Genomic DNA, 13,340 nt, shown 5'->3' on the forward strand with positions numbered 1-13,340 from the left:
ATCGATCTATTGGCTTGTGTTTCGGCTACAATGTTGATAGACATTGACCTGCAAAGCGACAATTATTATTGACTGTATGTTTCAATTGTTGTCAAAGTCTAGCTACAAGCAGAACAGAGTGTATGTACATATGTATGATACAAAAAAAAATATGTATGTGCATTCGTGCGTTTACCTGTTTTGCTTGTAACCAGATGTAATGTATGTTATTAATATGTTATGGATATAAGGCAAGGGGAAATAAAAAGTTATTTAATTAAGCACTTAAAACTTTAGATATAAGAGGCAAAACGTTGTTTAACATGTAATAAAAAAAAAAACAGCTTAAGACCAAAATTATTAATTAAACTATAAAAAAAAGAAAATAGGAAAACCTCCTCATTTCTAAAAAATCCACAAAAATCAGCATATTTACGCCAGTCTGCAGAATTTCTTGGGTACTTCTCGTATTACAAATTTCGCCTTCAAACCATCAAATTGCTGCACTACTTGATGGTTCAAGATTAAATCACAATTTTCCCAGTTCTCGTAATCTTTAGCGGCCAATTACACAAGCTCCCACAAATTTCAAACGAGTTTAATAAACCACGGGGAGTTCTAGGCACGGCTTTCATAAAAATTTAATTCTTGTTGCTTCTTATCTTATTGCACTGTATGACATGTACTCTCCAATGTGGTCGATCTGATACTTAAAGCTCAATTAATGTGACTGAATGGTGGGGAGCCGTTACCAGTGATGGGCATTCCTGTATTTCTGCACTCAATGCGTGATCCAAATACATAAACCAGTGCCTTCTTGACACCTTTCTATAAATGAGTTTTATTCAGAGTTTGGTGCCAATCCTAATAAGAGAGAATAAAAGACACAAATCAAATTATTCCCTTTCTCTGCCAGGCTGAATTAAACAGACTCACCGCTTCTGCGAGATGGCACCGATACCAATTATATAAAAAAACTTTTAATGGAAAATTGCCCAATCAGATCCGGTATGATTATAGAAATCAAAAGAAATTTTTTCCCACCACCGAATAGGACTAATTTGGCTGGCAAATTCACCGAATCAGTCATAAAAAAAAATATTAAGACACAAAGGAAAAAAAATTACTGTGACTTCCTCCAAATATAATTAAATTTTAAGAAAACTTCACTGGTGTGGATCTAATGACAAAATGGCCGAGTAAAGTTAATTCCGAGGTAATGAAACCTTCTCGACGCGGAAGCCGATCTACGAACTTCCAGGCTAGTGGTAAGCAAAGCAAGAAAAAAAACCTCAACAGCCCAATGGCATAAAAATCTAATCGATTTATCGCTAGCAACTTCAAATGTAGATGGCGCCGTGTATGATGGCAAATAGCACAATCATAGAAACAATTCAAGCCAGTTTGATTGGGCCTTTTCAAAGAAAAATCAAGCAGGCAAGTGAACCCCTTACAATCCCCCCAGCCAAAATCAGACTTCGGGGTGTTCAACCAGAAGCTGATACCACTTGCCGAACAAATACATTCAAAAGCGACCTATTGACGGATGTCCTTGGCATGGTAGGTTCCTACTGAATTACCCCTGAGATCTTCTAGCTCATAGTAAGAATTACCGATCTTCTTCCTTACACGCGCCTTAAGAAACGTAGGAGCGAGCTTCGCATTGTAACCCTGCTCGAAGTTACTTTGCCTAAAGTTCCTACGGTACACCTCCTGTCCTACATTGTAAGATATTTCCCTTGAACGCAGATTGTAGACCTTCTCATTCCTCAAGAATTGCCTCTGAGCAGATTCAGCAGCCCTTTTAGCCATGATGTCCCTTGAATCGTTCCGATCAAACCTAACAGAACGGTCTTCTAACAGTTCCAGCTGGCGAAGTAAAGGGTACACTGCACCATTGGTGATCATGTTCTGTCCAAATGCCAAATAATAGGGGGAGGTACCAATAGCCGAATGTTTCGATGAACGCAATGAGCAACATATGCTACTTAACAACTCGTCCCAGTTCCTTTGGTTGGGTTCAATGTAGGATTTTATACCAGCTAATACAGAGCGATTGACCCTCTCCGAAGCGTTGGCCTGAGGGGAGTGGATGGCCGTATAAACATGACTAACGCCATATCTTTTCAATAGCTGATTAAAACCAACCGATTTAAATTGGGAACCATTGTCGGATACGATGGTTTCTGGTACCCCAAAGGTGTGAAAAAGGTCACCCTCAAGGTACTTCACGACAATGTCTGAGGTAAACTTCTTGATTGGTTTAAGGAATGGAAATTTAGAGAAGTGGTCCAGAGCTATAAAGATGCCTATATGACCTGTTCTTGTTCGGGGATACGGACCTAAAAAATCAACATAGAGTTTCTGGAAAAACCTACAGGTTTCAGGGGTCTTACCCATTGGAGGTCGAAGAACTATATTCGGATGCTTTACAGATTTACACACCTCGCAACTATTAACGTACTCTTTAACGTCAACGGCCAAGTTGGGCCAAAAGAAAAATTGACGGATTCTGGCTAGAGTTTTATTTATTCCACAATGTGACGACAACGGATTATCGTGTGCTCTCCTTAGCACATCAGGTACTAATTCTCGCGGTACCCAAAGCTTCCATACAAGATCATCGTGAATCTGTTCACCAGTCGCATGTTCAGTCCGTCGATATAAATATCCGTCCACAATTCTAATGTCGGGAAATTGTTCTTTATTCCTTCCCATTTGGTCCAGCAGTTGTCGGTACTCATCCGACTTAAAATGCGTAGAGTTTAAGTCTACGAAGAACCCAGAGTCAACATCAATGGCAGACAGACTTTGCAGACCTAGAGCGGACATGTCCTCCGTATTGGCCCTAGAAAGTGTGTCAGGGACTATGTTCAAACTACCGCGCCTATGCTGAATGTTAAATTTGTATCCCTGAAGTTTTAAAGCCCACCGAGCCAACCTTGTACTTAGATCAGTCTGGGACATGAGCCACTTCAATGACGCATGGTCAGTGATGATAGTGAACTCATGTCCTTCGACATAAGGTCTAAATTTTTTAACACTTAGCATTGCTGCTAAGCATTCCTGTTCGGTAACCGAATAGTTGCGTTGGGCTTTGTTGAGTTTCTTCGACATAAAGGCGATAGGAACTTCTTCACCCTCCGCATTCTTCTGTACCAGTACGCTTCCTATACCTGTTTTGCTGGCATCGCAGTGTATATAAAAAGGCTGCGAGAAATTGGGGCTATGTAAAACAGGTGCTGAGCACAAGTGAGACTTTAAAACCTCAAAAGCTTTTTGGGCTTCCTCGGTCCATACAAATTTCTTTTTACCTTTTAACAAATCAGTTATAGGCGTAGTAATAGATGCATAGTCCCTGATAAACTTTCTATACCATCCTGTCATGCCTAAAAACCTGCGAACTTGTTTTACCGATCTCGGTGCAGGAAACTCAGTGATGGCGGACACTTTTTCCGGATCGGTTCGAATAACCCCATTACCCACCACATGGCCTAAATACTTTACTTCTGGGACACAAAAATGGCTTTTCTCAATGTTAATGGTAAGACCAGATTCACGAATCTTGTTAGCTACAGAGCCTAGTACCTGTAGATGCCTCTCGAAAGATTCCGATATGACCAGAAGATCATCAAGGTAGACAAACACTTCCGCCCTTAAATCCGGAGGTATGACCTTATCCATCAAACGGGACATGGTCTGGGGAGCGTTACACAACCCGAAGGGCATAACCTTAAAGTGGTACAACGGCCTCCCCGGGACGGTAAATGCTGTCTTTTCTCGTGACTTCTGGTCTAAAGGAATCTGCCAAAAGGCATCCTTTAGATCAAGGCTAGTTATAAATTGAGCTTTGGGTAACCTGCTCAGAATGCCGTCAATTTGGGGCAAGGGGTAAGCATCGCCTATGGTGACCGAGTTTAATTTCCTGCTATCAAGACATAACCTGTTTTTACCTGGCTTCCTGTGTAGAACCACAGGAGAAGACCAGGGACTATTTGATTCCTCTATCACATCTAACGCTATCATGCGGTCTATCTCCTCGTATATCAGTTTTTCGATGGCAGGGGACACGGGAAAATGGCGTTGTTTTATCGGCTTGGCGTCTCCGGTGTCAATGCTGTGGCACAGCACGTCAGTCCTTCCTAACCCCTCCTTTGAATACGAAGGAAAAAGGGACACCAAACGATCGAGCCGATGTTTTTGAGAATTTGTCAAGGGTATTTGAGTGGAAATTTCGCATAAACTGGACGAAGAGGATATTCTATCGTTTCGAAATTCAGCGGGCAACAAATTAAACATCTCCCAGAAATCTATTCCAAGAAAGAGGTCCTTATCCAAACCTGGCACTATAAAAACGGTTATGGGCATCTCACTATCTCTAAATGTAACAAAAGCCTTCGTATACCCAACAACATTCTGTCCCTTTCCATCAGCCGTCTGGACAGTAGATTTAAGCTTCTTGAAAGGCGCACCTGACTCCAAAAAATTTCGTGCAGCGTCCGAACCAATGCATGTAATAGAAGCGCCTGTGTCCAAGAGGCCAAGCATCCTTTTCCCAAAAAGGGTGACTTCGGCATAGGGACGAACATCGGATGGGCGGTTCAAAATAGAGGAAACTAACTTCCTATTAAAAATCTTTACTCTACCCCAGAAAGTTTTCATGCGTAGAGCTGATTTTCTTTTCTTGCCACAATCGTTGAATATCCTATCTCGAGCCTGGTTGTATTCCCTAATGCGGACGTGCAGGGGTTTAAAAGGAAATAGTTCCTTATTTGTGGAATTACTTTCGGACATTCTCCTGGGAAAACTCCTGTCACTGGGGTCTGAGCTGGTTATATATGGGGTATTAGTAGTAGAAAGGTTAGCGGGTCGTTTCAATATCTCTATTCTATCTCTGCGGTCTGCGCTCTGCTCGACGTATGTGCACTCGTTTGTGCACAAAATCGACCGTTTTTTGAAGCACATTTCGCGCAGTTTGGTCTATATGTATTGGGAGCTCCACAACCATAACAAAAGATTGTTCTCTCCTCAAGGCAATCTTGATATCGATGACCACCCTGCCCGCAGTTCCAGCATACAAAATTAATCGCCGAAATCTCATCAGGTGGATCTGTCAATACAACATTCTCGTCAGCATCTAGTTCAGATAATCTCTTGGGTATTGGAACAGGTTTCGAAATAGCCAACCCGTGCCTACGGCGCATATCCTGCATAAAAAACTCACGTCTCCTGCATGTGTCGCGCAAGTGCTGCAACGATCTTATCTCTATATTCAAGATCTCATGTTGGATTTCGGGCAGTAAATTTCTCCTAAGGATTTCCACCAACAACCCATCAGATAATGGGGTCCTAAGCCTATCGGTCAGAGATACTATAGAATCATAGAAACTATCGAAGGATTCGTTGGGCTTTTGCTTGCGCTCCCGTATCAACTCTCGTAAATCAACATCCGTCCTAGAGTCCTGATACTGCTCACGAAGAGCTCTGCACAAATCTTGCCACCGGATACAATTTACTGAGCGATGATACCGCCAAAACCAATCATTCACTTTGCCATCGAACAACGAACTAGCATTCCCACAGAGCAAATCATAGTTACCTTGCAGTGTCTGAGCGGTCAATGCCTCAACCCGATAAATAAAATTGTCAACCGAGATACCATTCTGACCACCATTAAACTTTAGCTTCCAGTTGGATATTATCTGTAAGACCTTATCTGGACGAGAAGTCAAGTCAGAAGACGAAGAGCTGCCATAGGAGGACGTATTTAGAACAGCTTGAGCATTAGACGGGGGATGCCTATTCTGAGAGCCCCCAGGTTGATCTATATGCGGTGTTATACCAAAAAGTTCCCTAAATGTACGGTTCTCAACAACAGGGAGTGTCTGCATTTGCTGTGGGGAGGTCTGACGTTGCCGAGATGGGCCATTGGGTGAATTTGAAACTCCTAATGCCGCGAAACTTGATGCAATTTGCCTTTCTATAATTTGACTCATTTGAGCACTAAAGTCAGCCATGAACTGTGCCTGTTGGGCCGAAACGAGGTCTGTTACCAACTGTGTGATTCCTTGTGTCTGTGCTACGTTAGCAGCATTGCCAGTCATATCTGCACTGCCTACATTCTGAGCCGGACCTGTGGCCAACGAAACCGGATTATTGGCCTGCTTTGCCTGAGACCTTGTCTTAACGGGGGCTGCACTCGAGGAACCTGATTCCGTGACAATCCTTGTGTCACATATAGGACAGAAAGGCCTTGTCTTGATTGCCCTATCCAAACAAGCCTTATGGAAAATATGGCCACATGCGATCTTCCGTACCGACGAGGCGGAAGCTATCGATTCGCCACAAGCATTGCATGTAATAACATCATCTACCCTAACCTCATTCGCACCCTTATCAACCGTATTAGTAGCCATAACTAATGAAGATCAAAACAAACAGAAATTAAACCAAAAATCGAGTTAACTGCCAAAAAAAAAAAAAAAATTTAAAACCAAAAAATAAAAAAATAGATACCAATGAACGTAAAAAAACTCTCAAAACTAATTATCTTGGCATATAAAAAATCAGTGTAAATAATTCAAAAATGTTCTTTCTGAATACTCAGAAAATGTATATATATGTAATCTTTCCCTTTCTTTAATCCTTTCCAATTTATCCAATAGATGTATTCCTCAGAATTTCTCTCTATGAGCATCCAAAGGGACAAGTTATCCCTCAAGGGCTTCGATATTATAATTCTCTTTAATCAGTTTATCCACAAAAAATTTCAAATTATATCTAACATTTGAATAGAATGAAAAACTAAGCCAAAAATAAGATAATTTCAAATTAAAATTATGCATGTAGTTGTCATCCTGTTTGATCTTACCGAAATTTAGAATAGGTTTGCCACTTAAAATGATAAAAAAAATGTCCACAAAACCTACGCCAATAAAAAGAAAATAAAGTTTATAGAGAGAGACAGACAATAAAAGTAGCACCAGACCGGATGGAATCTATTTGGTTCCAAAATCCAGGTGATGGTAAGGATAGTATAGTGTCGTAAATTCGATACAAGCTGTGGTCAGATCCAGCACAACTGTCCAGAAACTGCATTCCATCCAGTTTATAACAAATATAACAACACCTTCGTAGATAGTTCAAGGGAGATTATTGTCAAAAATAGGTAGAAAAGGAATGGATATTCAATTCTTGATCCTTTATAAAATCCTTATTGTGAAATAATCACGAAATAGAAAAGAGGAAAATTTTAACAGAAATAGTACAGAGAAGTGAAAAAAAAATATTTTGTAGAGAGCCGAACGTTTATTTCAAATCCTGAGGATCCAAATGGTGGTAATAAAAGAAGGAAATCTCATTCGGGCCCCACGTTGGGCGCCAAAAATAATTTAATATGTAGCATATAACCGAAAGTCTGAAGGAAGTTTGTGGTTCTAGAAGCTAGCGCACGTATATGGGACCGGCCTACTAGCTCGTCGGAGGGATAGGTTCGATGCTTCTCTAGCCATTTGTTCGCTACAATTAAATTACTTTATTTATACGTGCAAAAAGGAAAGAGGATAAAGGGGGAAAATGTAGGCAGTGATTTCGTTGGTCCATTTCTTTGGACAGACGTAAAGGTGGTGATTCGTCCATATTGCCCTCCCAGCCTGGTCATAGGAATGCCAACCGAAATACAAATTTGTTCCTAAGACCCCTAACATCACAGTGGCCTAACTATCTAGCCCATCGGCAAATCAAACAGGATGCTTAAACGAGTTAGTTCAAATCCATTTTAGGTTTATTAAATCCATAAGTAATTTTCATGGTATTTTAGTTATTACTAGTAAGTTAAGTTGGGCTTTAATCATATTCTTAAATTTTATAACAGGGAAAAAATTACTTAGTGTGCCAGTATATAAAAAAACAAATTAACTTATTAGCATCTAAAAGTCTTAAAATTTATATGCAAAAATATTCAACCAAATGTTTCATAACCGAAAATTATTACCCACTCTAATGTGTTTAAACGCTCATCAAGAAACAGATATTGTCACCCAAGTTGCAATATACAATATAAAGAGAATAAATAAACATTACTCACATTCAGCATGCCATACAAAAAAAATGTTGCTCCAACGTCGAAAGGCCTTTCGATGAGCGCTGGTGGCTGTGTATGGGGGAGCAATTTACAGAATATGACAATATCGATCTATTGGCTTGTGTTTCGGCTACAATGTTGATAGACATTGACCTGCAAAGCGACAATTATTATTGACTGTATGTTTCAATTGTTGTCAAAGTCTAGCTACAAGCAGAACAGAGTGTATGTACATATGTATGATACAAAAAAAAATATGTATGTGCATTCGTGGGTTTACCTGTTTTGCTTGTAACCAGATGTAATGTATGTTATTAATATGTTATGGATATAAGGCAAGGGGAAATAAAAAGTTATTTAATTAAGCACTTAAAACTTTAGATATAAGAGGCAAAACGTTGTTTAACATGTAATAAAAAAAAAAACAGCTTAAGACCAAAATTATTAATTAAACTATAAAAAAAAGAAAATAGGAAAACCTCCTCATTTCTAAAAAATCCACAAAAATCAGCATATTTACGCCAGTCTGCAGAATTTCTTGGGTACTTCTCGTATTACAAATTTCGCCTTCAAACCATCAAATTGCTGCACTACTTGATGGTTCAAGATTAAATCACAATTTTCCCAGTTCTCGTAATCTTTAGCGGCCAATTACACAAGCTCCCACAAATTTCAAACGAGTTTAATAAACCACGGGGAGTTCTAGGCACGGCTTTCATAAAAATTTAATTCTTGTTGCTTCTTATCTTATAGCACTGTATGACATGTACTCTCCAATGTGGTCGATCTGATACTTAAAGCTCAATTAATGTGACTGAATGGTGGGGAGCCGTTACCAGTGATGGGCATTCCTGTATTTCTGCACTCAATGCGTGATCCAAATACATAAACCAGTGCCTTCTTGACACCTTTCTATAAATGAGTTTTATTCAGAGTTTGGTGCCAATCCTAATAAGAGAGAATAAAAGACACAAATCAAATTATTCCCTTTCTCTGCCAGGCTGAATTAAACAGACTCACCGCTTCTGCGAGATGGCACCGATACCAATTATATAAAAAAACTTTTAATGGAAAATTGCCCAATCAGATCCGGTATGATTATAGAAATCAAAAGAAATTTTTTCCCACCACCGAATAGGACTAATTTGGCTGGCAAATTCACCGAATCAGTCATAAAAAAAAATATTAAGACACAAAGGAAAAAAAATTACTGTGACTTCCTCCAAATATAATTAAATTTTAAGAAAACTTCACTGGTGTGGATCTAATGACAAAATGGCCGAGTAAAGTTAATTCCGAGGTAATGAAACCTTCTCGACGCGGAAGCCGATCTACGAACTTCCAGGCTAGTGGTAAGCAAAGCAAGAAAAAAAACCTCAACAGCCCAATGGCATAAAAATCTAATCGATTTATCGCTAGCAACTTCAAATGTAGATGGCGCCGTGTATGATGGCAAATAGCACAATCATAGAAACAATTCAAGCCAGTTTGATTGGGCCTTTTCAAAGAAAAATCAAGCAGGCAAGTGAACCCCTTACAACGCAAATCAATTTGTTTTGCTTATAATAAGTAAACATTTTTTTATAACTGCATATAAGCTCTCATAGCTAGTAATTGTTTGTTAAATTGGAATTCTCAGAATACTACGTACTCATATACTATATACCCAATGATTATGCGGACGAAGGGTTTTAACAAGATTGTGAAATATTAAAAAAAAAAAAAAACATTATTACATGTAAGAATTACATATTTAATTATATTACAAATATAATAAACAAATCATAAAACACTAAAATTTTGTTGTTTACCCTTTTTTATCTCTTTTATTAATATTTTGTGACATCTTTTCAGTTTTTTCTAGTTTAGAACAGATAACAGCACTTCTGTATATCTCGAAGAACTTAATGCAACTGAGTCATTGGTGCTTAGCAAAACTATTGTATTTATAATCGACATACCGGCAACTGCAACTGCGGCCAACAGATGTTTTTTTGTTTTTGCATTTTTCACCATAAACTAAACTAGAGGTCGGGAATTGCGCGACAAAAAAATAATAGTGTTGCCGTTGCTGTGTTGGAAGAATGTATCGTGACAAGTAAAAGCGTGTTAAGTTCGGTGTTAAGTACATTTCAATATGAATCGCATTTGAAAAGTTCAAAGAGGAGCTATATATATTGGGTTGCCCAAAAAGTAATTGAGGATTTTTTAAAACAAAGTAAATGCATTTTTAATAAAACTTAGAATGAACTTTAATCAAATATACTTTTTTTCACTTTTTTCTAAAGCAAGCTAAAAGTAACAGCTGATAACTGACAGAAGAAAGAATGCAATTACAGAGTCACAAGCTGTGAAAAAATTTGTCAACGCCGACTATATGAAAAATCCGCAATTACTTTTTGGGCAAGCCAATATGTAGTTGTAGAACTATTTGGACCATGCAAAGCTTGGAAATCGGAACAAAGACCATGTGTAAAACTTCAACCCAATCGGATAATAATTATGCCCTCTAAAGGCTCAAGAAGTCACAATGGCAGCTCTGTTTATGTGGGACCCCCATCAGGTTATAGACGGATTTGGACCATATTTGGCCTGGTCGATAGAAGTCACGAAAAAACAGCACGTTCGAAATTTCAACCAAGTATTATGATTATTGCCACCGTAGAGCAGAGGTTAGCATGTTCGCCTATGACGCTGAACGCCAGGGTTCGAATCCTGGCGAGACCATCAGAAAAAAATTTTCAGCGATGGTTTTCCCCTCTTAATACTGGCGACATTTGTCAGGTACTATGCCATGTAAAACTTATCTCCAAAAAGGTTATCTCCACTGCGACTCGCTGTTCGGTCTCGGCTAAAATAAGGAGGCCCCTTATCATTGAGCTTAAACTTGAATCGGACTGCACTCATTGATATGTGAAAAGTTTGACCCTGTTCCTTAGTGGAATGTTGATGGACAAAATTTGCATTTGCATTATGATTATTGCGCCCTTTACACCCAAGAATTCAATTAGGGAGAAGAGTTTATATGGGAGCTACATACAAATATACAAAATTACAAGTGGCTATATTTTCTTGTTCGTAGACTAGTTGCATGCATGAATTAGCAAATGCAATTATTTTCGTTAGAGGAAAACCCTATTCAAAAATCAAGAGAGAGTAGATATGCGCGTGTGTTAGACGGTGCATCTCACCACATTCAAGCTTTTAAAATGATTGAGAGATATTTAGATTACAAATTCTTATTGCCTAGTAGATGTCGCTTTAAACTATTCAAGCTTTTTAGAATTTCTTTTTATTTTATTTAATAAGCTTAAGCTTTTAGCGCATTAAAAAAAATAAAGTTTTGTAATGGAAAATTTCCCTAAATACACGATTGAACAAAATAATTTTTTTATTTTTCACGGTTTTCTTAATAGAGAGAAACTGAAGAAATTTAAAGAGATTTTTTAGATATTGCGATAAGAATATCTTCTTGTGGGTGCTCAAGATGTCCAATCGAGAGATCGGCTTTATATGGGAGCTATGGTATGCTTTTATACCCTCCACCATAGGATGGGAGTATACTAATTTCGTCATTCTGTTTCTAACACCTCGAAATATGCGTCTGAGACCCCATAAAGTATATATATTCTTGATCGTCATGTCATTTTAAATCGATCTAGCCATGTCCGTCCGTCCGTCTGTCTGTCGAAAGCACGCTAACATTCGAAGGAGTAAAGCTAGCCGCTTGAAATTTTTCACAAATACTTTTTATTAGTGTAGGTCGGTTGGGATTGTAAATGGGCCAAATCGGTCCATGTTTTGATATAGCTGCCATATAAACCGATCTTGGGTCTTGACTTCTTGAGCCCCTAAAGGGCGCAATTCTTATCCGATTGGAATGAAATTTTGCACGACGTGTTTTGTTATGATATCTAACAACTGTGCCAAGTATGGTTCAAATCGGTTCATAACCTGATATAGCTGTCCTATAAACAGATCTTAGGTCTTGACTTCTTGAGCCTCTAGAGGGCGCAATTCCTATCCGATTTTGCTGAAATTTTGCATGACGTATTTTATTCTTACTTTCAACAACAATAAGGTTCAAATCGGTTCATAACCTGATATAGCTGCCATATAAACCGATCCGAGATCTTGACTTCTTGAGCCTCTAGAGTGCGCAATTATTATCCGATTTGCCTGAAATGATTTGCCTGATTTGCCCCTCATGACCATCATCATACGTGTTTATTATGGTCTGAATCGGTCTATAGCCTGATACAGCTCCCATATAAACCGATTTCCCGATTTTGCTTCTTGAGACCCTACAAGGCGCAGTTCTTATCCGAATGAACTGAAATATTACACAATAGCATATTCTTATTCAATATTCTTTGTGTGCCTAAAAAAAGATACTGCGCATAGATCTCGACAAATGCGATCCATGGTGGAGGGTATATAAGATTCGGCCCGGCCGAACTTAGCACGCTCTTACTTGTTTTAACTGATTCGAATTATGGCTGACATAAATCGTGGAGGTCATGAGATCGTGAGATGAGGTCATGTTATGACTTTCAACAACCGTGCCAAGTACCGTCCAAATCTATCTATAATCTGAAATAGCTCCCATGTAAACCGATCTCCCAATTTGACTTCTTGAATCCTTACAAGCCGCAATTTTTGTTATTTATACCCTACACCACCACTGTGGTACAGGGTATTATATTTTGTGCATTTGTTTGCAACGCTAAGAAAGATAAGAGCTAGTCCCATCGATCGGCGTGTGAGTGAAGATAAATTCCGAATTTTACTAGTGGACACACCAGCCACTGACCTAAAAGCCCTCTGTTACTGACACTGTTAAATAATTTTAAGCACAATTAATTAATGACTACGAAAAAATATATTAATTCATAAAAGTTTTTGTGGTGTTTAAACCTCAAAAAAGCGTAAATAACATCTATAGAATAATAAGATGAATCTACAATAAAATTTGGTACCCTCCATATCCATAATAAGCACTAACAACATAAAGAAGATTTTGAAACTGTTTGGTCCACTATGCAAAGATGGAAATACTTGATTCGATGAGATCGGCCTCAAACAACAGCTGAGTCCGATTTGGCTGTAATTTTTCACGTGTTGTTTTGGTATCACTTCCAACAACTGTATTAAGTATGATTCAAATCGGTCCATAACCTGATATAGCTGTCATATAAACCGATCTGGGGTCTTGACTTCTTGAGGCTCTAGAGGGCGCAATTCCTATTCGATTTGGCTGAAATTTTGAAAGTAGTGT

General features: G+C 38.7%; 1 protein-coding gene across 1 annotated transcript in view; it reads right to left on the reverse strand.

The window, feature by feature from the left end:
* The window catches only part of LOC106084947 (alpha-2-macroglobulin), a 42,633-nt gene extending 32,654 nt beyond the window's left edge, over positions 1 to 9,979 (reverse strand). Inside the window, exon 1 of the mRNA XM_013248930.2 lies at positions 9,874 to 9,979. Coding sequence (XP_013104384.2) covers positions 9,874 to 9,908 — 35 coding nt within the window. The 5' untranslated portion in view covers positions 9,909 to 9,979. The remainder of the gene's footprint in view (positions 1 to 9,873) is intronic.
* Positions 9,980 to 13,340: the final 3,361 nt, after the last annotated feature.

Source organism: Stomoxys calcitrans, chromosome 3 (genome assembly GCF_963082655.1).
Source record: "Stomoxys calcitrans chromosome 3, idStoCalc2.1, whole genome shotgun sequence".
Lineage (NCBI taxonomy): Eukaryota > Metazoa > Arthropoda > Insecta > Diptera > Muscidae > Stomoxys > Stomoxys calcitrans.